Source organism: Stegastes partitus, unplaced genomic scaffold, assembly GCF_000690725.1.
Source record: "Stegastes partitus isolate 25-593 unplaced genomic scaffold, Stegastes_partitus-1.0.2 Scaffold161, whole genome shotgun sequence".
Taxonomy (NCBI): domain Eukaryota; kingdom Metazoa; phylum Chordata; class Actinopteri; family Pomacentridae; genus Stegastes; species Stegastes partitus.
This window is the reverse complement of record NW_007577892.1, coordinates 206,198-231,475: the sequence shown is the minus strand read 5'-3', so window position 1 is coordinate 231,475 and position 25,278 is coordinate 206,198. Positions and strand designations below refer to the sequence as shown.

Below are 25,278 nucleotides of genomic sequence, written 5' to 3'. Positions count from 1 at the left end.
ACATTTACACCTACAGGCAATTTAGAATCACCAATTAACCTCAGCATGTTTTTGGACTGCGGGAGAAAATCGGAGAACCTGGTGAGAACCCACGCTGCACAGGGAGAATGTGCAAACTCCACGCAGAAAGACCGCAGGTTGAGATTTCAACCTAGGATTCAGCTGTAAAGTGACAGTATGAACCACTACATAACCATGCTGCCCTTAAGTACAGCTTATTATACATAAATCTAACAGCATGTATTCAATACCAAAAAAAGATGTATATAGGTGTATACAGTAAAATTGCAGAAAAGTGTAGCAAACTCACAATTTTCCTCTTATGGCAGAGAAACGCATGGCACTCAAGCCTTTCATTGAACTGACACTGAGAAACATAGGCAAAGACCTTATCCTGAGTTTTATCTGCTGTGCAGTACGAAATTCTGGAAGAGACAGAAGAAGAAAACAGGAAAAATAAATTTTATCCTAGTTCAGCAACTCAACAATTCACCTGATATAATCCATTTACAATGAAAACTGAACAACTGCAGCAGACAGAAACCAGTTTGTTACAATAATGTCTTAAGGCAAGTATAACCTTTAACGTGTCTCACTTACAGAACAAAGGACATGTACATAACATTAGCTGTTAGCCTGTGTTGTAAATCATACATACAATCTTACATCAAGGCAAGCTATACTGCAGACAAGTCAATTTATGTTATAACGTTGCCTGTATGTGCTGAATCTTTTGTATATGTATAAGCACAATAAGCTGAGAGTGGTGGATATTAATATTATGCTGATTAATTCCCATAGCTAGAAAATGTGGAGCAGAAGATAAATGAGCAGGAGTAACATCCATAAGAGATACCTGAACTGTAGGTCCTTCATATTTTGGATAAAGCTTGTGTAATATGTAAAACACAAATGTGACCAATCTGTATGAAATCAGTCACATTGAGCCGTGGGTACATCCGAGATACACCCCAAATTATGTCAACACATTATATAATACTGATTTTGGGTTTATTACATAGATCAGTCCATTTAGTTGCTTTCTACATATAGGTAACATATAATATCACATAGCGTAATAATATTATATTTGGGCCACAATTTCATAGAGTTGAGCAGAGTAAAAGCTGAAAGAGTTGATCTATCTTAGGCCTCGGTCACAACCAGCCGTAAGCCTGTCTGCGTCCAAAATACATGCAAAATGGTACGTGTCACATAAGTCCTTCTTGCAAAATTTTGAGGTCGCAGACAGCCCGTAAGCACGTAGGGAGGATCTTTGACATGTCAAAAAGATTCTAGGAATTCTCTGCGAACAGCGACGCAGCAAGAGTAACTTGTTCCCCGAGTGAGACGTGCAAATTTTTAAGGCACAGTGGGAAGAAAATCCGTGGTCTAAGACACTCGTCACACGCAATGAGGGAGCAAGTGCCCCGTGTGTGTTAAGCATGGTGCACACACTCACAACTCATGAACAAAATCGAATGCAATCGGGCGCGCGTCACCCCATGCCCTGAGTATAAAAGGCGCGTTCACAGCGCACATTGGTGTTTCGCCAGTGATCGTCAATTGCATTGTTGCTTCAAACAAACAACGGATATATCATATATGTCATATATGTCAGTTTTTTACTGCTTTAAGTAAATCTACCTTTGCAAACGAGTTCATTTTAATATCTGAAGCAGCGGCAGGATTTTCTACAAATCCATGTGAGAAGATTAGAGACAAGAGCAGTAGCGTAACAAAGTCAGATTATTAAACTGAATTAATCTAATAGAATAAAACAAACATTAAAAAGGAAGTCATTTTGTCTTTGACTATGTTATTTCAAAAGCCTTTTTATACAGATGTGCAGTTCAAGACCCTGGACAGCACAGCGCTACCTGGTGAGGCTGCATGTCTCAGCGCAAGGGTCGTTTCTTCTGTCACTGCCTCAGTATGAATGGATGAAAACACCGCATCTCACACTCATTATTCATCATCAATGGCACAGCGGCCAAATGTTTTCACACTCACAGAATACAAGCAGCATTTTCTTACATTTCAGACACACACACACAGCACGACTGATGGCTTTATCGCTGATGCGCAGATCTCACATATATATATTGGGACAAAACGTGTTTTTAAGAGGTAGTCAGTAGCGAATATAGATATATATATATGTGTGTGTGTGTGTGTGTGTGTGTGTGTGTATAGGCGAGCGAGCTGTCACCACACCGCCAAGTTGTCAGGATCTGTGTGTCATGTCTGTCAAGTCTCTGTCCATGTGTGCACATTTTATGTCTCGTCTTTCCTGTTTCATTTTGAAGTCACTAATCGGTTGTCTTTGTCTTAGCTTTACTTCCTGCACCTGTCTTGTCACACCTGCTCCCTGATGGCTTTCCCTCACCTGTTTCCATTCTCCCCTCATTATCTCGTGTATATTACCTTTTGTGTCTCACAGTCTCGTTGCCAGTTTGTTGTACTTCACGGTCTTCGTCCCAGCGTTTTCTAGTGATAGTCAAGTCACAGTCAAGTCTGTTTGTTCATGACCTTGTTTCTGCTTTTTGGACCTTGCCTTTTTGCCTACCGTTTGTCTGGATAGCTCTGCCTGTCTGACTGACCTCTTGTATACCGAACCCTGTCTGATATTAAACCTGTCTTTTGCCTGAACCTATCTGTGTCGAGCATATGTGTCACCTGTCTGTCATCAGTGAGTTCATGACACTGTGTGTGTGCTACACAAAACATCCATCCATCCATTTTCTATACACCGCTTAATCCTCATTAGGGTCGCGGGGGGGCTGGAGCCTATCCCAGCCGACTTAGGGCGAAGGCAGGGGACACCCTGGACAGGTTGCCAGTCTATCACAGGGCTACACTTACAGACAGACAACCAAGCACACTCACAGTCACACCTACAGACAATTTAGAATCACCAATCAACCTCAACATGTTTTTGGACTGTGTGGGAGGAAGCCGGAGAACCCGGAGAGAACCCACGCTGCACGGGGAGAACATGCAAACTCCACGCAGAAAGATTCTGGTGCCCCCACCGGGACGCGAACCGGCAACCTTCTTGTGCGAGGCAACAGTGCTACCAACTGCGCCACCTTGCAGCCCCACAAAACATGAAATCATATTTATTTCCATCACCATTTGTTTAAGTAAAGTTTTAACTTTTGTCCTGAAATCAGTTTGTATCCTTCCGGATCTATTTTATTTATTTTCTTTATTGGCCCGTGATGACGGGACGTCCTGAAGCTCAAACCCTGTCAGTATGTTAACAGAATTTACAAGACAGCCTATCACCTGATCGCCGAAGTGTCTGTTTTTGTTTTTGTTTTTTGAAAATCACGCCAAACTGATGTACGCTGTCAGTACATCATCAGGAGCACGTGAGGCAGGTGTGACTGACTTTCCCCGTGCGTTGCATTCTCTTCATAAGTGGTGAGTGTGTGCCATGGACGTAGGTCGAACTCTTGAAGCACAATTTCCATCGCAATTGCACATTGCAATTGAACGGAATCTCACGTGTGGCAGGCTTGCTCCTCTCTTACGCATTTCTGACGGAGCCCTTGCAACCTTTCCTCTACGTCTACGACCTCCACAACCTCCAAGAGACCCAACATTTGCAGAGAACGCACAATCCCAAAAGTTGTGCGTCCGGTTGTGACTGAGGCCTAAGATTAGACAACAAACCTGATGTAACCTAAGTACTGCACCTGCTCAGTTTGAGCTCAGTAATCATCATATTGACAAATATTTATATATATATATTTATAATATTTTACAATATTTTGCATAACAACAATTTCTCTAATTTCACTGAACTAGTATTATTGAAGCCTCTGCACATTTGTTTTTCAACAAAATGTACACTGCATAAATAACTACTATTCAAATTATCATTAAAATGAAAATATACAATTACACAACCTTGCATAAGCAGTACTGTCAATGAAATTCAAATTAGCAGCTGTTAAAATGATAAAGTTGTGCGCTTAAAAAAAGATTAAATCAATGCTTTGGGTTTTCAATGAATATGTAAGGGAAGAAAATTTACATTGAAAAAATGTACAAGATTGGAAAAAAATAGCTCATTTGATCAGGACATTTAAGCTGAAATTCTGATGCCAAGTATTTCAAATGCCTTTTAACAAGAAAATATTTTTTACAATATGCTTTTAAATGTTCCCAAACATTATGCTGTAAGCAAAATGAGCAAATAGTTCACTGCACATACAATAAATGCCTCAAAAGGTTGTGCAACAAAATATTAAGGGTACCATCATTTTTGTCCAGGCCTGTTTCATGATTTTTTTTTTTTTTTTTTTAATAATTCTGTTCAAGAGCAATGTCTGTCTTTTCATTGCTTAATTTTCATTTATTGTTACTTTTGTCAGATTCAAGTTATTTCTGTGACCATTGTGGGTTTTTCTTTCATCAACTTACCCACAATTTTGTCCACGTGTGTGTTATATAGATACAGATATATATATCCTAACTGGAGTAAATAGGTGCTTAAAAGATTTTATCTTCTTGGTAAAAAACTAGTTTCTATAAATATGAATGGAATGCTTGTTTTTCCATTAAATCTGTCACTCATAGTCAGACAACTGGAACAAAAAATATTTTTAATATAAAAGTCTTCAGCTTAAAACCACAAAAGAAAAAAAACAGAGTATCTGAACTTTCACTAAGCTTGAACAACAGAAGCTAAGCTGTCAGTGTGGATCATATCTCCGAAGCAGCTTTCTGGACCACAAGCCTTTGATGTTCTCACTGAGTAGAGCACTGGCATGTGTGAAGCTGGGGAGGAATATCATTGGAAATATTCAAATATTTACAGAACAAAGTCTCAATAAAGCTTCATACATCAAAGCCTAAAATTTTCTGTGTACACTGACTATAATGGGTGTGTTGTTTAATATGTTTGTTCAACTTTCAGCCCAACATGAGTGCAAAAATAATAATAAAAAAATAATATAAAACAGCTGCTTTTGTTGCAGTGATGCAGTGAAGCAGTCATAAAAGCACTCTTTAAAATTGTGGAAAAAGAAATCTCTTAAACTAAAAACAGAAAAATCATGAATGTCTATGAGCACTGTCACATCACGTTTCCTCAGTTTAGACATCCTCCAGACACATCTTACAAATCTAGCAGCATATCAGAACAACACGCATCATGAGCAGGTGGGGTGTCAATCAGCATTTCAGCTCTCCTATTCTGACCCCCGTGCTTTGCTGATTGATATGCTATGTGGTCACTGAGCGCTCTAGTCAGAATATGAATCAGTCACTGTAGCCCAGCAACGGACAGCATCATCCTGTTTATTGTTTGTCAGACCAGTCCAGGCTGTTGGAACAAAAGCAAAGTCATTTTTGCACTAATTTCTAGTGCTGGTGGTAACGTAATGTTCAATGTATCATCAATATTGTTATTCAACCTTTTAATATTTTCTGTTTAAATTATTTGCCATGTATGAGGGAGGAAGCCGCCTGGACACACATTGCAGACGATTAAATCACTTGAATAAAAAGTACAAAATTTATTAACAGGTCACCACACAACTTATTTATATAAAAAAACAAACAAAAAAATGAATGAAATGAATGAATGAAATGAAAAATATTTTATTTATCCCAGAAAGGAAATTCAATGGGAAAAAAAATGACAATGTGTTATAAAATCATACAATCACAACCAGCTTAATAAAACCAGGATTGATATAGTAGTATCAAATGAAAATAAATAAAGGATAAGAGAATATAAGTAACTGTTAAAAGTGTTGCCACAGTGAATGACTTTGCACTGATCAAAAAAAAGCTCCCTCTGTTTCAGTTTTTGTCTCACTTATAGCCCCAGAATACCATAGGGTTCTCTGTTAATCTAATTATATTTCAGTATTTTTTTTATTTATTCAAACTTACAGAGTCTACAGGCATGCTAGCAGCTCTTTCAGACTGTACTCATAATGGTGCCTTGTGCTAAATGTCAATGACAGCATGCAACATTCACCATCTTAGCTTATGTGTTAGTGTGCTATCAATTGCTAAATATAGCTGAGGCTGAGTGGAATTTATTGTAAGGATGACAGGATGACATTAAATGAACAAGGGCCATTAATGCCCTACAAAATTTGTTGCCAATCTGAGGAGTAGATGTTCAGATATTTTCGTGAATATGCAAAAATTTTGACTTGCTAGTAGCACAAGAGAGAAGTTATGGAAGGGGAGTTCTTAGGGAAACATAAAAATGTGCAAATAATTTCATGGCAGTCAATCCAGTAGTTGTAAAGTTGCTGGACCAACAGACATACCCCTCCTCCTCATGTCTGTTTGTACAGTACATCTTCAGTTCCTTTCCTCATCTCTTATTCTCATAGCTTAGACCATAGGCCGCACACTGCATCAAATTGGTCTGCATGGCTGTCATCTAAGAAGGAAGCCTCTTTTTGTTACGGATCAGGTTCAGAGGGTCTGGTGCGGACAAAAGACACGGCAAACAGAACGTAAAGTACAAAAACAGTTTTATTTTACAATACAAGATCTTATTCATAAGATACTGAAAATGCAGCACAGAACAAGAACTAGCTCAAGACAGTCCTCTAGCAGATCGGTGGAATACTTACACTACTCAAAAAATATATCTCATAGAGATGCCAGCAGACAAAATGAGGATGAGACACAAGGATAGAGGAGCCGAGGCAAAAAGCATGAAAGAAAAAGCTGTTGATTTAGGCAGTATTCTGCTCTTGCTAGCACGATGATGGCTTGCTAGTTCAGTAGACAGCTAACAGGTACTCAAATAAAGAATCCAGTTTGAATTGGTTTCAGTCCTTTTACTTGAAGCATTGTAAAATTAAACACACAGAACAATATATCAGTCACAATGTAAAAATAATGACTAACATAAATTCTGCGTGACTTTACATGAAATAAAATATATAACCCCCAAATGCCCTAGCTAGATGCTAACTTATGTAGAAAAACACAGACATGCTAACGATTTGCATACACGGATTCACAATGGTTCTCTACCACACCCAAATTACATGACATAATAAGACAGCTAAGAAACATATTCCAACTGTTAATAAATCAAAATATCATACATTTACCGGCAAACACTTAAACAAGCCTGACAAGATACGAGAATGACATGTCCATTGCTTCATTCATTCCAGTGAGTGACTGCGGCGCGCTTGCTATGGCAACACTACTGGGACACACTGTGCAAAATATGCGAAACTATGAGAGAGTGTGAGACATCGCAAACACAAATAATTAGTTCTCAATAGAATAAAACTCAAATTTTACAACTAGACAGCACACTCCCAGTCTGTTATGATATATTATAACACTATTTCTCTTTCATGAGCAATACAACATCAGAAACTGGCCAACAGTAAACCTTTTGGTTGCACTGTTTAAACACTAGCACATCCACCTTCCGCACTTTGTTGTCCTGACTGAGAATGACGTTCTCTAGCACACCAACAGGCTACTGATTCCTCTTGACCTGTGCATCCTTAAGAAGAACAACGTCCTGTTTGGCAAGACTTGTTCTTTCCATAGACCACTTGCATCGTGGTTGAAGATTTGCCAGATATTCTTGCCGCAAGCGTTTCCAGAAAGCTTCTGCCAGCGTTTGCACCTGCTTCCAATGTTTACTGTAGAGGTCTTGTATGTCACAGTCCACTGGAGGTGCTGAAACTTCCTCTAGTTTCTGCATTAAAAGCATAGCAGGAGTGAGTACAGTCGGCATGTCTGAATCAGATGACACTGGAACCAAAGGGCTGGCATTGATGACAGCCATTACTTCAGACATGAAGGCAACGAGAATCTCACGAGACACATGAATAGTTTTTGTCTTGAGCAGAAGAGGACTGTCCAACGTTTGTTCTTTGCAGCGCCTCCTCTTGTTCGACGAGAACTGACAATCCAGGGCCCAAACACATTGACGCCCACATTAGTGAATGGAGGACTTGGGATGACTCTGTCAGGTGGCAAGCTTGACATCTTTTGTTCCTCTGCTCGTCCTTTTAGTTTCAGCTCACACGCCTTTGATGGATGATCAGCACCAGCTTCTTACCACCCATAAGCCACAAGCCCGCAACACGAATAGCACCTTTTGTAAGATGTCTTCCTTGATGTGCAACCTGCTTGTGGTTGTATCTTACTAGCAAGATACCAATGTGATGTTTCTTGGGAACAATGATGGGGTGTTTCTCTTCCCAGGGAATATCAGCAGAGGAAAGTCGCACCCCAACACTCAGTAGCCCATCTGTGTCAATAATGGGATTCAGCTTTCTCAGCACACTTGTCTTTAAGACAACACCACTTGTGGTAAGACTCTTGATGTTGTCAGCGAACGCATCCTGCTGTGCACTTCTGATGATTATCATCCTTGCTTGCCTTGTGTGTGACCCGATTCTTTGGAGGATTCTGGATGTAGCTCGACAAAGTATCTTCCAACTTGAAAACCATTCGAATAGATGTGAACCAAGTCCAGACACGGAGACCTTTGTGGTGAAAACAGTAACTTTGGGACGTACCTCTACATCGGTGCCCGGTTCCACAAGAGCATAGGAGTCTGGTCCTTTAAACCAGTTGGTGTTCCTCAAATGAGCTGCCGGAACAGACTGTGTGCCATGATCTGCAGGGTTGTGTTCTGTACTGATGTAGTGCCATTGCTCTGGACACATGGATTTTCTGATGCAAGCAACTCTGTTAGCCACATACACATAAAATCTTTTGCTGGTGTTGTGGATGTAGCCTAACACAATGCGGCTGTTTGTGTAAAATGTGACTTTATGGAAGTCAGTGTCCATTTCTTCTGTGATTAAGTCCTTCACTTCTATGCCAGAACAGCAGCACAAAGTTCCAACCGTGGAATTGTATGTGGAGGATGAGGAGCCAGCTCCGCTTTGCCCATTATGAATCCAACAAGAATGTGTCCTTCCATGTCTGTTGTGAGAGTGTGTGAGATATCAATTTGACCAAATTTTCTCGACGACAAAACTGGGCAAAGGAGAGCCCGCCTGCCCTGACGGAACGCTTGCAGAGGGATACATGATAGACTCCTGGCAGGAGTGGAGGATCGTGTGCCTCTCTATACTTTCCGTGCAGGATGTTGAAGACGTCTACATAATTGGATAACAGGCTTCTTGCTGTTTGGAGTTTGTGGGTTCCTGCTTTATCGCAAAGTTCGGAAGACGATGGAAACACTTTCGGCAATTGAGAAGCTGCCCGTCATTGAGGGAATGGTTTGGGCTGCCAACACACAGACTCAGGCAATATTCGTAAGATGGGTACCAACTTGGAGCAGTTGGACAGACTGATCCGGATGTAATGGGCCATCAAATTTGGCTTTTTGGATCACAGAGAGAACCAGTGGGACTTCAAGACTGACGGTAAATTGCAGAGTCGGTCTGACCCAAACAATCTTCTTTATCTTCATTCTGCTCCCCTACTTCGGCCTTGGAAGGCTGATATCTCTCCATTTCTCCTGGATGTTATGCAGACAGATGCTCGGCCCCTCCCCACCCCCCTGCTTCTCCTGTGAACTTTGTCTCTGGATCAGAATTCTTCGAGGTTGTCTCCATGGCAACGGCCATGTCTCATCACCAGCATCAGACGGCAGAGACAATGTTGAGTCTGAGCGGCGATGAAGTCCATGGGCTTACACATACACATACACAAAGACACATGACACAGACACACCTCCTGGACTCAACGCCTGGTTGACTCCCAAACCCTGTCCCTCCCACGTCACAGACCAGTATGCTGCGGGCTGATGTGACGTGCCTCGTGGCTGCGCGCTCCCCCCAGTGTCTGAGCTGTGACACCTCCCCTCCCCAACACCCTCCCCCCTCCCATATGTGCAAGTCTTGAGTTTTTTGTTGTGATGTTTTATTATGCTGCTTATGTGCTGAGGTGTTTTTTTCCTAATCCCACTGTGCCCCCCCTAGAGGAGTCTAGTTTGGGAATTGCCTTTTTTTCCCCTCGTTTTTCCTCTTGTTTTCCTTTTCTTATCCAATGATTAGGGGCGCTGCTCATGCTGGCTGACCCAACAGTTCTCCCTCCTGTCTCCCCCTGTTATTGGTCATTGTCTTTTTATGTTTCTTGGACAGGCTGTAACTGTAAACACAATTTCCCTGAGGTACCCTACCAAAGGGATCAATAAAGTTTTATCTTATATTATCTCTTATCTGATCGCAAGAACAAAGAATCAGTTCTCAATAGAATAAAACTCAAATGTTGCAACTCGACATCACAAGCAGTGTCAGCTAAATATGGCATGTGGCATAGCTGGATCATATCTTCATTGTGTTGTTATATCCTACCGCTGTATTTTTTTCTCTGTCAGATGAGGAGAAAAATGCTCATGACAACTTACAGCATGTACTTACCTATAATTCCATTCAAAATGTGACTTTTATTTACAAATGTATTCTTGGACTTCTGCCTACATATTTGTGTTCACACGTGTAGAAACCTCAGCTGACATGGCCTGCACTCTCAGGGCATTATACAGTTGCAGGTCCCGAGAGTCAGAACCAAACTGGGCAAAAAGGATTTTAAATTTTGTGCCTTATCTTCCTGGAATGATGTGCAGAAGGATTTGAAATGGACACATCTTGTATGTCTGAGGAAATTCAAGACGATTATAAAAAACAGAGAAATCAGCAAAATTGGATCTGCACTGTGTAATCATGTAATCCCACTCTTGTTCTTCTGTAGTGTGTACACTGTATTTTATTTGTCTTTTGTGTGTTTGTTGTAATCCGTTTTGTGCTGCCCTCTTGGCCAGGTCACTCTTGAAAAAGAGGTTTTAAATCTCAATGAGTTTTTTACCTGGTTAAATAAAGGATATTGATCAATCGATATTAACATGACATAATATGATGAGAATGTATAGATGTCATAGATTTTTAGTTTTTATTCAACACACACGTGTGCTGTGAAGTATATAAAAGTCATTACACAGAAAAAAAGTACTATACAAATAGAAAGTGTTTGTATAGTGAGTGCACAGCTTGTATAACAGTGTAAATTTACTGTACCCTCAAAATAACTCAATGCACAGCTATTAATGTCTAAACCGCTGGCAACAAAAGTGAATACACCCCTAAGTGAAAATGTCCAAACTGGGCCCAAAGTGTCAATATATTGTGTAACGGCCATTATTTTCCAGCACTACCTTAACCCACTTGGGCATGGAGTTCACCACAGTTTCACAGGTTGCTACCGGAATCCTCCTCCACTGCTCCATGACGACATCACGGAGCTGGTGGATGTTAGTACTCCTCCACTTTCCATTTGAGGATGCCCCACAGATGCTCAATAGGGTTTAGGTCTGGAGACATGCTTCGCCAGTACATCATGTTCACCCTCAACTTCTTTAGCAAGGCAGTGGTTGTCTTGGAGGTGTGTTTGGGGTCGTTATCATGTTGGAATACTGCCCTGCGGCCCAGTTTCCGAAGGATCATGCTCTGCTTCAGGATGTCACAGTACATGTTGGCATTCATGGTTCCCTCAATAAACTGTAGCTCCCAGTGCCGGCAGCACTCATGCAGCCCCAGACCATGACACTCCCACCACAAGATACACTTGTCTTTATACTCCTCACCTGGTTTCCGCCATATAAGCTTGACACAATCTGACCAAATAAGTTTATCTTGGTCCCATCAGACCACAAGACATGGTTCCAGTAATCCATGTCCTCAATCTGCTTGTCTTCAGCAAACTGTTTGTGGGTTTTCTTGTACATCATCTTTAGAAGTGTCAGGCCCATTACCAAGCAACGTTATCCATCTCAGTTCTGACGCTCCCTGCTATCCGAAGAATCCATCACACTTCGACTCTCCTGCTGTCATCATTGGCTCCTTCCATCAGCAAGACCCCGACTCAGTTTCACCTGCCTGGAAAATCCACCATTCTTCCAGAAGACTCATGTGCCTCACCATCCTCCACCTGCCTCCCCATTCCCCAGTCATTCTGTTCATAAGCTGATCTCTTGCTAAACCTTAGTTAAAACCTTGAGTAATTTTTGATAACGCTTAGTTAACACTTAGAGAACATTCTTAGATCAGACAAGGATTAAACTTGTTGGGCTCAGATGGAGTCCAGCGTGTTTAGGGTGAGTCTGAAGCGAACCATCCTGACAGTGAAGCATGGAGGATGATATGAGGCTGCATGAGTGTAAAAGATGTTGTGGAGATGATATTTATAGATGAATGTCTGTGGATGAACCAAACACCGTCTGACTAGAAGACTCTCAGGCTGCAGGAGCTGGAAGAAGAGGAATATGAGAGAGCATGAGAGTCACACAGGAGTTTGTACGAGGTGGGTCAGAAGAGTTTCAGGACTGGTGTCACGAAAGATACGTTTCAAATCCAAACTACGAGTCTAACACACTCTTCCGGCCTTCTCTGCCACGCCGCCATGCTCTCCTGGAAGGATTCTGTGCCGCTCCGTCGTCACAGCCATCTTGATGTTGTCTCCAAAACGGGTCCCCTTGATGAGCCCCTTGAGCTTGGGGAAGAGGAAACAACCCCACGGAGCCAGGTGGGGTGAGGAGGGAGGTTCTTCTCAGCCAGGAACTGTGGGATGCTCAGGGCGTTGTGAGCGTTGTCATGGTTAAGCATCCACAACTCGAACCAGGCAAATGGATCTCTTGGTAGACGAGCTGGTTGATCGTCTGAAGGAGAAAACTTGTAGATTGTAGTTTGAAATATGTCTTTTATGACGCCTGTGTTGACAAATGGCACGATCCCACCATGTTTGTAGTTTTTGACAGCTGCCAGTGCTACCCATACTACCTCATCAAGTACAAAGACCTGCCCAGAGAGATTTATATTTAACGAGATAAAGTTCACAGGCAACCAACCCGTTCATTGTTCAGACAGGAGTAACAATGCCATTAGTTCGGCTTAGTTTCTGTTTATATTTTTTGAGTAGTGTAAGTATTCCACCGGTCTGCTAGAGGACTGTCTTGAGCTAGTTCTTGTTCTGTGCTGCATTTTCAGTATCTTATGAATAAGATCTTGTATTGTAAAATAAAACTGTTTTTGTGCTTTACGTTCCGTTTGCCGTGTCTTTTGTCCGCACGAGACCCTCTGAACCTGATCCATAACAAAAAGAGGCTTCCTTCTTAGGTGACAGCCATGCAGACCAATTTGATGCAGTGTGCGGCCTATGGTCTGAGCACTGACAGGCTGACCTCCCATCCCTTCAACCTCTGCAGCAATGCTGGCAGCACTCATACGTCTATTTTCCAACGACAACCTCTGGATACGATGCTGAGCACGGGCACTAAACTCCTTTAGTTGACCATGGCGAGGCCTGTTCTGAGTGGAACCTGTCCTGTTAAACCACTGTATAGTCTTGGCCACCGTGCCGCTGCTCAGTTTCAGGGTGTTTGCAATCTTCTTATAGCCGAGGCCATCTATATGTAGAGCAACGATTCTTTTTTTTTCGGGTCCTCAGAGAGTTCTTTGCCATGAGGCGCCATGTTAAACTTCCAGTGACCGCTATCAGAGTGTGAGAGCGATAACGCCAAATGTAAAACACCTGTTCCCCATTCACACCTGAGACCTTTTAACTCTAACGAGTCATATGACACCAGGGAGGGGAATGGCTAATTGGGCCCAATTTGGACATTTTCACTTAGGAGTGTATTCACTTTTGTTGCCACTGGTTTAGACATTAATGTTTGTGTAATGAGTTATTTTGAGGGGACAGTAAATTTACACAGCTATACAAACTGTACACTGCTGCTTTACATTGTAGCAAAGTGTCATTTCTTCAGTGTTGCCCCATGAAAAAATATAATGAAATATTTTCAGAAATGTAAAGGATGAACTCACTTTTGTGACAGCTGTGTGTCACACCCCTTTTATGCGTCAGGCATATGAAAAAGCATCCGCCAAGGGGATAGCAAGGATAAATCTGTACATCCACATTAATAGCTGCTCTGACAAACTTCCTCGTTCCTCTCTCCTCAAGATGCATTTTAAGAATTGATACACCTTTAAAGATGGCACACAGAGTTTGATCTCTGGGTCACAGGCTGGAGGACAGAGGAGACAAGAAGACTCAAAATAGAGAAATTTCAAAAGAATTGCCATGCCATGACGTATACCACTGGTGTGGCTAAAAATGTACCTATATATGGAGACATTCTCTATGAGGTCTGCAGTCTCTGTGTCTGTGATGATGATGCCTTTTGGTGAGACAGTCAGTGTTACTTTCCGAAACTTCTTAGCACTGGCTCTGGCCTGTAAATGATAAACACAATGATACACATCAATCAGATGGTAAAACACACTACTAATGTAGGATATGCATAAATGAGAACAAAATGGGGGGAGAAAAGCTGCAAGTATATAGCCCAGAATGAATACTTGAGGTCAAGCTGGCAGCCACTGACTCGTCCTGCTACTTTGTACCATCTGGAGTTTAAGAAAATACAGCCATAGTGCTGAACTTGCACCTCTTGACAAAGGCAATGACCACCTTATCATGCAATTAAATAGCAAATCAGAATAGTTCAGTTTCACCCTCAAATGATTAATATCAGTAGGGTGATTGTAAAGGAATACAAACAGGAAAAGAAAGGAAGAAGGGCAAACTAAAGGAAATGATTTCACAATTTATAGCGGCCAAACATTTGAATTGTCTAAGAACACTTATTTTTGCAAAAGGTTATATGAAGGCCAAAGACAACGAGAAGCTGAGAATGAAAAGGAGCCAGATCTGATGCAACAAACTAGGCGTTCTCAAGGACAACAGGAATGGTACCATGGCTTGCTGCAGGAATCAAAATGCCCTACAGATGGTGACAATAAATAGTAGATTTCAAAATGTGGAAAAATTACAGTATTAAAGGAAGAAAAAGGGCACTGTAGCTGACTTCATGTGGAAGTGCTAACAGCTATAGTTTCTCCTGTCAAGAAACTAGACAAAATCCCTCTCTTAGCTTGAGAAATGTCAAGTTCAGCATTTAACTCTATGTTTGTCCCCCTGTCTTGTCTTATATTGTCTGACTGATAAACGAAGGAAATAGAAAAGTCGCAAATGTATTAGCTGATCACATTCTGGGTGAGTGGTTATCCATGAGAACAAACAACTTAGACTCTTTTTTGCCTTGATGTTAATAAATTGAATGTCAATCCTGCTATTAGGTTCAGTGTGTCTGTGATGTTGTGATTAAAAGGCTAGTGTCAGGCTGTTTTTTCTTCATACATAAAAAAAATTTAAAAAAATAAAATGCTATACATATATATATACACACACACACACATATATATATATATATACACACACACATATATATATACAGTATATTGTTTTTGTTTTAAAAAAAATAGATATATCTGCAATTTATACTCTGCATTATTGCACTTGTTGCTCTGTTGCTTTGTACTTGTACATGTGTAATGACAATAAAGTTGAATCTAATATAATCTAATATAATCTAACTGCAACTGTCTATGTGAAGCACTGCAAAAATTGACACCATTCTAAACTGATGTGGAAAAATATGCCTCGAAATCCCCAGTATGGATCAATGTTAAGTACACATCATAATAGTGATTTGACTGTTACATGTGTGCAACCCCTAATAATTTTGGATAAGCAGCTCTATTTTCAGGCAAATATACTGACCTTGACATAATTCTAACCCATAAAATGTACAACTATATATGAAGCAAATTACATAAAGTTGAAAGTGAATGACACTGACTACACATTTTACAAGTAGATCTCGAAGGCAGTTAAATGTTTCACAAACATCTGAATCAGAGTATTTCATTAAAAATGTCAATTTGTTTTATATGATGACTTAAAAGTGACGAATTAATAAATTGATTGATTGATTGATTGATTGATTGATTGATTGATTGATTGATTGATTGATTGATTGATTATGACAAGTGTCCACAATGGAATTGCCGAGAATGTATTTGCTGGTGGTATATTATATTCAAATTCACTCTCCCTTTTACTGCTTACTATAAATAACCATCCTGACAAAATATTGTCCTGGGTCATGAGGATAACATCTACAAGTCTTCTTTTTTAAAGCACTGGGACAATATCTATTGCAGTCTCAGGCTTTAATTTCACAAATCCAAGAAGGAATTTCTAAAAAGAAAAAACAAGCATGGCAATTGGGATCTTCACAGTGTCATTTTTGACATTTTGTATTGCAATTGAACGTGCTAATTTAGCTTCCATACATTTTTGCAAACATTTGTAAATATCACAATCAGTCCAATAATGTGGATTGTAATCAGTGGATATAATGAAATCCAAACCTGCAAGATAGTGAGGATAATGTGTCTGACTCAGTAACATAGCTGAAACTCATTATAAAGTCACTCAATACAAAGAGTCATAAGGGGCCCAGCCACTCACCATGGCAACTATTCTGTGAATGGCAGCTGAGGCCATGTCCTCTCCTTTTGGCTGGCCCACCAGAGTCATACCCAGGTACTTCACGTTGAACACCATCCCTTCCAGCAGAGTCTCCTTGGTGTCTGTCCAGTTCTCTGGCAGCTCTGATTGGAACAAAGGACGGAAGTCACTAAAATGTTCTGATGTAACTAAACATGGGTACATAATCAGAAATATTTAGTAGTGAAAACCAGGATATCTACATGAGCTTTTTATATACTGCAACTGATAAATAAACATGTCATAATCTACTTGAACAGGCATATTGCTCAATGTGAGAGATCAAATTTTAGGTTGGGTTAGGGGTGTAAGCACAAGCCCCGCTTGTGGACGTCAGGCCCTCATACCACCCTCATGGAGTCTGTTTCTGACAGTTTGAGCAGAAACATGCATATTAGTGGCCTGCTGGAGGTCATTTTGCAGGGCTCTGGCAGTGCTCCTCCTGTTCCTCCTTGTACAAAGGAGGAGGTAGGGTTGTTGCCCTCTTGTGGCCCCCTCCATGTCTCCTGGTGTTCTGGCCTGTCTCCTGGTATCTCCTTCATGTTCTGGACACTGTGCTGAGAGATACAGCAAACCTTCTTGCCACAGCTCGCATTGACGTGCCATCATGGATGAGCTGCACTACCTGAGTAACTTCTATGGGTTGTAGACAGCGCCTCATTCTACCTCTAGGGGTGAGACCACTGACAAAATTCAAAAGTGACCAAAACATCAGCCAGAAAGGATGAGAACAGAGACATGGTCTGTGGAGAACCACTCCTTTATAAGAGTTGTCTTGCTAATTGCCTCTCCTTTCCACCTGTTGTCTGTTCCATTTGCACAACAGCAGGTGAAACTGATTCACAATCAGTGTTCCTCACTGGACAGGTTGATTTCACAAAAGTGTCATTGACTTAGAGTTACACTGTACTGTTCAGGTGTTCCCTTTATTTATTTATTTATTTTTTTGAGCAGTGCACTTCGGACATCTACCATTAATCTTTAGGAGAGAGGATGTACTGATGACATATTTGCTTCTCTACACTTTCACACTCCAGATATTTCAGCAAGTGCACTGATTTCATTATGTTCATACAAAATACTTACAGTTGGGACACTGACTAAAAGGCAATTGGACTTGTTGCCGCACAGGGCCTATATTCACATCAAGTTGCAATACCACTGGCCAAAGATGTTAAGCACAGGAAAAAATTCAACACTGTGTTGCGCAAACAACTGACAAGTGTAACATTTCACTATTGCTAATCTGACTCTGGAAACTGCTGTTATGGTATAATATGTACCATATGTTCTGCAGGCCTTTGGGTACATAAAGTGATTACCAGCTGTTTCTTTAAGTTCCGTGATCAATAATTTAATTTGACGAATTCTGCCCTATCTGAACATAGTGATAGCCTATTAATAACACAGACAGCAGTCCACATATATATGCACTCAGAAAATTAGAGCAAGTGAGGGAATATGCACAGACAAGCAGGGGAAAGGCAGACAGTTTCTGAAAGATACCTTAACAGCAATCCGAGTTATTTGCCAAAACTCCCCCAGGCCAAAATAACAACCCTCTTGATTTGGGTCAATGGAATGACTATAATGTCCGCATATGAGTGAGGAAATATTCAGCTTCCTTTTAAAACCCCAATTACATCCCCATCCTCCATTTCCCTCCCATATAATCACTTTACCTTACTGTTTTACTCATCTAATGGAACTCAGAATCTAGGACACCACCTTCACAGGGAAAATAGGCCACACATTCAGGGAGGATGGGGACTAGATGGTGTGTGTGTGTGTGTGTGTGTGTGTGTGTGTGTGTGTGTGAAGGGGAAGGATAACTGGTTTCCAGAATCTGCCCTATGGGGAAACCCAGTACAGCTAAGTCTTTCTATTCATGCTCTCATTCTCATGGTTTTGCTAAATCTGTCCCTTAACTCACCTCTCTTCGCATTTTTTATTTTTAAAAGTTCTTTTTTTCCTCTGGATCTGATTGAACACCCAGGAAAAAAAGCAGTCCCTCCCGAACTTCAGAATCTGTTCATGTTGCATCATACTTAAAAAGAGAAACTCTACAGCTATGCTTCTCTCTGCTCTTCACTATGCACACATTGCAAAACTGGAAAATAATAGCATATCACACACTACATGATGTTGTTAAAATTATTGTGCAAAGGGAGCAGTGCACCGACTTAATGGGATGAAGATGTAACAAATGGAGAATGGGGACCAATCCTTGCTGCTACTTTAATAGTACATTGTAGTGAAAAAAACAAAACAAAACCAGAATGATAAACAAGTCTGGATGAGAAAATAGTTGGGAAGATGTGGTCACATGGTTTGTTCATTCTTCAAAGAGAAGTGGAGGTAAGGTGAAGGTTTAACTAGGTTTAACTATCACTTTTAATTCCTGTGGCTGACATTGACTCCAAGGGTCAAACTGTTTAGTCCTGCTTGGCAACAGCATTTTCTGCTTTAGGTGATATTATGATAATTGCAACCATCCAGATATGTCAAACTATTCAGATTTTATTGGGTCTGCAAGCAGTTTTGGAGATTTCAGACTGAATCACATTTCACAAAACCAAATAATCTGGACCCAACATCAGGTCAGATCAAGCTCCCACACCAAATTTCGCTTCTGATTGTTGAGAAGTGTGAAACTGGGGTAAATTAGCCCGAAAGTCCTGAAGTGAGCGTAAGATATGATACATATCAACAATATGGAATCATACAGCTGATGTTGCTATGTAATCACAGGCTCTATCATCACCAGCCCAGCACATTGGTTTCATATACAGTTGAAACCAGAAGTGTACATACGCTGTAAAAAAAGACAGACAACCTTTTGTTTTCTCACTGTCTGACAGTAAATCAGACCAAACATTTACTGTTTAAAATCAGTTAGGATTACCAAAATTATTTCTATTTGATAAATGCCCCCCCCCCCTAGAAGTTTACATACACTGAGATTACTACGTCTTCAAGCCAGGTGATGACATCATGGCTTTGGAAGCTTTTGATCGATTAACTGACAACAATTGAGTTAATTGGAGCAACACCTGTGGATGTATTTTAATGCACACCTCAAACACACTGCTTCCTTTCGTGACAACATGGAAAATCTAAAGAAATCAGCCAATATATCAGAAAGAGAATTGTGGACCTCCATAAGTGTGGTTCTTTCTTGGGCACAATTTCCAGATGCCTGAAGGTTCCACGTTCATCTGTTCAAACAATTATACGCAAGTATAAACACCACGGGAATGTCCAGCCATCATACTGCTCAGGAAGGAAACGGGTTCTGTGTCCCAGAGAGGAAGTGTTTTGGTGCAAAATGTGTGTATCAACCCCAGAACAAAAGTAAAAGACCTTGTGAAGATGCCGGCTGAAGCTGGTAAGAGAGTGTCATTATCCACAGTGAAACAAGTCCTGTACCGACATGGGCTGAAAGGCTACTTAGAGAGGAAGAAACCACTACTCCAAAAGCAACATAAAAAAGCCAGATTATAGTTTACAAATGCACACAGGGACAAAGACCTTAATTTTTGGAGACACGTCTTGTGGTTCAGTGAAACTAAAATTAAACTGTTTCCTTTCAGAGCACTAAAAGATGCTTTTCAACAAGGGTAAAAACAATAACAAAAAACAACAAATGACGATATAACAGCAGATAAAAACATCACACAAAAAAATGAAGATGGAGAAGCAAAGTAAAGAAGGAGGCAGTTCTAAACAGATGGGTTTTGATTTTGGATTTGAAGAGAGGCAGTGAATCGGTAGTACGTATATGTGGTGGCAGCGAATTCCAGAGTTGGGGGGCAGAATACGAGAAGGATCTATAACCCATGGTGGTGAGATGAGTGGAAGGGACAGTGAGGTGGATGGAGGAAGATAATCTGAGGGAGCAGGAAGGGGTGGCGATGTGGATGAGCTCTGACAGACAGGGAGAGGCGAGGTTGTAACAGAAGGATTTTAAAATTGATTCAGAATTCGGACATGTCAAATTTCTTTTCCAGCAGGACTTAGCACCTGCCCACAGTGCCAAAATTCCTAACAAATGGCTTGCTGACCATGATATTACTGTGTTTGATTGGCCAGCCAACTCATCTGAATCCCTTAGAACCCCATATGGACTACTGCGAAAAGAAAGATAAAAAACACCCAACCCAAAAATACAGACAAGCTAAAGACTGCTATCAAAGCAGCCTTGGCATTAAATAACACCTCAGCAGTGCCACAGGATGGTCTCCACTATGCCACACTGTACTGATGCATCATCAGAAAGAAAAAGAAAGGACACTAAAGCACAGTATGAAAAAAAAAAACGTAAAATAGACGCAGAGCTAGAAACGTTAAAGCTTCAATGTGAAGCAGAGGCAACTGCAGCAGAAGCTCAGGTGTTGGAAAAGGCTGAAAGGTTGCAAATTGTGGATGAAGTTGATGCAAAGACCTCCAAAAATAGCTAAATGGAACGCACTAGTGCACATATGTCAAACTCAAGGCCCGCGAGCCAAATCCGGCCCGTCACGTCATTTTATGTGGCTTGCGAGAGATGTGTGTTTCCTAATCTGATAAATTAGTGGGATTTACCTGATATAATATATCGTAATATAATGTTACAATTTATGTTATAATAACACAGCAATGTGCCTACACAGGGTTCCAGACTGTGACCAAAATGTTCTCATACAGTATGTGACCATTTTTGAGTGTGTGCGAGCTAACAGAAAACTTTTCAACTTGGGCAAATTAGTGTAGAACGCGCAGACACCTGGTAGCATTTAGCCAGAGCAGCATGTGAGGCATTTAGGTAAAATTGGTAAAATGTAGCATCTACTGGAGCAGCACGTGAGGCGTTTAGGGCACATCGGTAAAATGTACCATCAACTCATACACATGCTCAGCAAGTGTTTAGCCTGTGTCCTGTTAATGACTGATATCAGAAGAGGATTGATGACAAAATAAATATATTTTCAGGTTAAAACATTTTACAAAGATCAAGTCTTGTATCACTGAAAATCATTGCAACATATCTAAGTTATGCAAAAACAACTATTCATCAGCATGTATGGTGGATTAATAATTAATACTTGTTTTTTCAAGATGGCGCAGCAGATGGCAGCCTCGGCGAGGAGCTCCCTGGTATTTTTGTCGTTTTTGTTTGTTTATCTGCCTTGAGCCACTCTGTACGTCTCACTTTCACTAGAAGACAAACTTCTAAATATCAGACCAAGAATTACAGAACTTATGTGAAGGAAGAGACAGTTACACCAGACCGTTTTAAGCACTTCACTAGCTTGTGCTTACTCCTCAGAGGCATTGCCTTTCTCATCCACGCTGGCAGGTCTTTCAAACGCATCAAGAAAGACAGTGAGCGTGTAGTTTGGCACAGGTGCAAACATTCTCATACACCAGAGGAATTGGACCAGGCCATGTGTGTTGTTCTTCGAGTGACTCAAAGCTTTGCCTTTTCAAAGGAAATTGCAGCTCTCCAAGCTCAAAGAACAATTCCCAAAAACAGTTGTCTTCGAAAGCTTATTGCAGTCCTGATGAACAACATGATTGTTGTAGGGGTCGGCTCCAACATTCCAAACTAAAGACTGGTGAAAAGCATCCCATTATCCTGCCGAGAGACGGTCGCATATCCCTACTGCTGATGTGTCACCATCATGAGAAAGTGAAGCATCAGGGATGTCACATTACAGAAGGTGCTGTCAGAGCTGCAGGAAAATGGATACTCGTGGGCAAGAGGCTCATAAACTCAGTCATTTACAACTGTGTGACGTGCAGGAAACTCAGAGGAAACTTGGTGAACAACACGACTGACTTACCCTCCGAACAACTTCAAGCTTGTCCTCCATTTAAGTATGTTGGACTGGATGTCTTAGGACCATGGTCAGTCTCAATCAGACAGACCAGAGTGGAACACGCAGAGAGCAAAAGATCAGCTTTCATGTTCAGTTACATGAGCTCACGAGCTGTTCATGCTGAGCCAATGGAAACATCAAGTTGTATAAATGCACTAAGGTGCTCCTTTGCTATCAGAGGCTCAGCAAAGTTGTTGAAGTCAGATTGCAGAAGCAATGTCCTTGGTGCAAGTAATGAACTTGGAATTGGAAAACCCAGCAGGACCCAACTATGCAGCATTGTCTGAGTGAGCAAGGGTGTGTTTGAGAACGTAAGCCACTACACGCTTCCCATGTGGGTGGAAGCAAGCAGAATCCTCGATTCTATGCTGCTCCAGCTTAAGACTCACCTCGCTCATGAGGTGCTCTCTACACTCATGAGTGAGACTTCTACCATTACAAAAGCACCACCACTCGTACCAGATTCTGCAGATCCAGAAAACCTTCTGATTCTCTCCTTCAATGCTCCTTACACAGAAAACTGGAGTTCCACCACCTTCAGGTAACCTCATAGAGAAAGACTTTTACACTAAACAGTCGAGTCAAGTGCAAGCTCTTGCGACTCAGTTTTGGACATGCTGGCAACAGGAGTATCTTCCCTATTTACAGCGCAGACTTAAGTGGACAGTGCCTCGTAGATACTTTCGAGTTGGAGATGATGTTCTGCTCAAAGACAAGCAAGCCAAACACAACTCCTGGTGAGGGTTTCTGCCATGTTTCTCAATGAGGATGGACATGTCAGAAAGGTAGAGATTACAACATCCGAACAAGGCGCTGCATACACCTTCCTCAGACTCATCACGGAAGTTGTCTTGCTTCTTCCAGAAGACAAGCAAAAGAACTGATTTATACTCCAGAGTTACTTGAAATGGTGACCTCACAGAGGTCAGGCAGAGAGTGTGATGTCTGTTAGAAATCCATCCATACATCCATCCATTATCTAGACACCGCTTAATCCTCACTAGGGTCGCGGGGGGCTGGAGCCTATCCCAGCTGACTCAGGGCGAAGACAGGGGACACCTTGGGCAGGTCACCAGTCTGTCACAGGGCTACACTTAGTGACAGACAACCAAGCACACTCACATTCACACTTACGGACAATTTAGAATCACCAATTAACCTCAACATGTTTTTGGACTGTGGGAGGAAGCCGGAGAACCCGGAGACAACCAATGCTGCACGTGGAGAACATGCAAACTCCACGCAGAAAGATCCCAGCGTCCTAACTGGGACGTGAACTGGGGATCTTCTCGCTGCGAGGCAACGGTGCTAACTACCGACCCACCTTGCAGCCCTCTGTTAGACATGTTGTATTTATTTTATTTTCCATACCATTGTTTTGACAAATATTTTATTTTGAAGGCTCAGGTAAGATGTTCTTTTTGTGCTATTCATGCTGGAGTTACATTCAGATAGAGCAGTATGGGAGAGTTCATGTCAGGTGAATAAGGATCCATTTACATCCATGTCAGGACGGCCTTATCCATGTTGTAATTTTTGTTTGTTCATTTTGTATACTAAACGAATATATATCATGCATCATTGTTTAAAAATACAAGTTAAGGTTTAAAAATGTACATTTAAAAACTTGGTGAACATGTGCCTTCTGTGACAAATGTTTGCTTTAAAATGGCACTTGTAGTTTATCCTTTTGTATTTTGTTTTGTCGTTTTCACTCCATGTCACCATGAAAGAGTCCAGTAAAAGGAAGTTAAAATCCACCTCAACAACTCAGCAATTCATTTTGAGTGGAGTTTATTTACATGTTTAGTATGTGGTTGCATTTCCATTTCTTCCATTCTTCACTTTTAGGTAAAGAAATTACCACACTTTTTTATAGTATTTTCACTGTGCGGTATGAATAGCATTACTTAATAGCAGAACAGTTAGAGTACCGTTTCTACCACTGTGAGCACTAACAGAGTAAAGAATAAAAATGAGGGAGAATGAAAGTTTATCTGCAGCCCCCAAATCACTAAATCCCCTGTGCTCTAAGTACTCTGAATAACAGTTTCAGCTCAGACTGAACTTCTGAAAGCATCAGTTGCTGAACAATCAGCTGACTAATGGTTACTTTTTATCATTAACCCACATTTGCAAAATTTGGTCGACTTCATGAGAGACTGCAAGCATAGATAACATACCTGGAGCAACAAGAGACGAATTATGAGCTGGACAATCAAACTATGAATGCCTCTGTGTGGTGAATTTTCTCTGCATGTTCCCACAGATTGAACCTGTTTCTGCTCTTACATGCTAAAGAATTGTTACACTGGTGTCAACGAGGATTGTCAGCATTCAGTCTTGTAAAGTGTAACCACACTTAAGAATGTTTACTTCTCTCTGCCATATCACGGAGGGGTCGCCATCAAGTCAATTTGCAGTTAACATTACCAAAGACTCTCTTGATTAGCAAAGTCACAGAGCGAGCTAATAACCTGGACTTGTCTTTGCAATAAGTTATCTCAATTAAGTTGTTCACAGGTTAACAGTCACCTTTTCTAAGACAGTGGGGAAAAGGTAGTCAACTTAGCAAAAAGTGAAAAAATGTAAAACTGTCTCATAAATAAGAAATAAAACACTGACCTTTTGTTACATGTTACCCTTTGTTACTGATTTTTTGTTGTCCTTTTACTTAGAGTTTCACAAAACCATTTACTGCAGATCAATTATTGTAAATGGATTTACAGTATAGAAAAATTACACAAGTGAGCATTAATTTTCCCATTATTCTTTGCTATTTACCATAATTTTCTAGTACCTTACCAGTAGATATTACAGTAAAATGCAGTTCAGATTACAAAAGTTGTTTACAGTGTTGTTAGTCACCTGAAATACAATTTCAACTAACCGCTCATGTTTTCATGTCAGCTAGACATTTAACGAAGCTCCTGATTTGCTAGCACTTTTTTAATAGGAACGTTATGAG

The 25,278-nt window shown here is 40.9% G+C and overlaps 1 protein-coding gene across 1 annotated transcript in view; it reads right to left on the bottom strand.

Annotated features, from left to right (window-relative positions):
• Positions 1 to 25,278, bottom strand: part of LOC103355637 (low density lipoprotein receptor adapter protein 1) — a 60,557-nt gene that overhangs the window by 16,584 nt on the left and 18,695 nt on the right. Inside the window, exons 2-4 of the mRNA XM_008279505.1 lie at positions 16,411 to 16,553; positions 14,155 to 14,267; positions 311 to 425 (exon numbers count right to left, since the gene is read on the bottom strand). Of these exons, the coding sequence (XP_008277727.1) occupies positions 311 to 425; positions 14,155 to 14,267; positions 16,411 to 16,553 (371 nt within the window). The remainder of the gene's footprint in view (positions 1 to 310; positions 426 to 14,154; positions 14,268 to 16,410; positions 16,554 to 25,278) is intronic.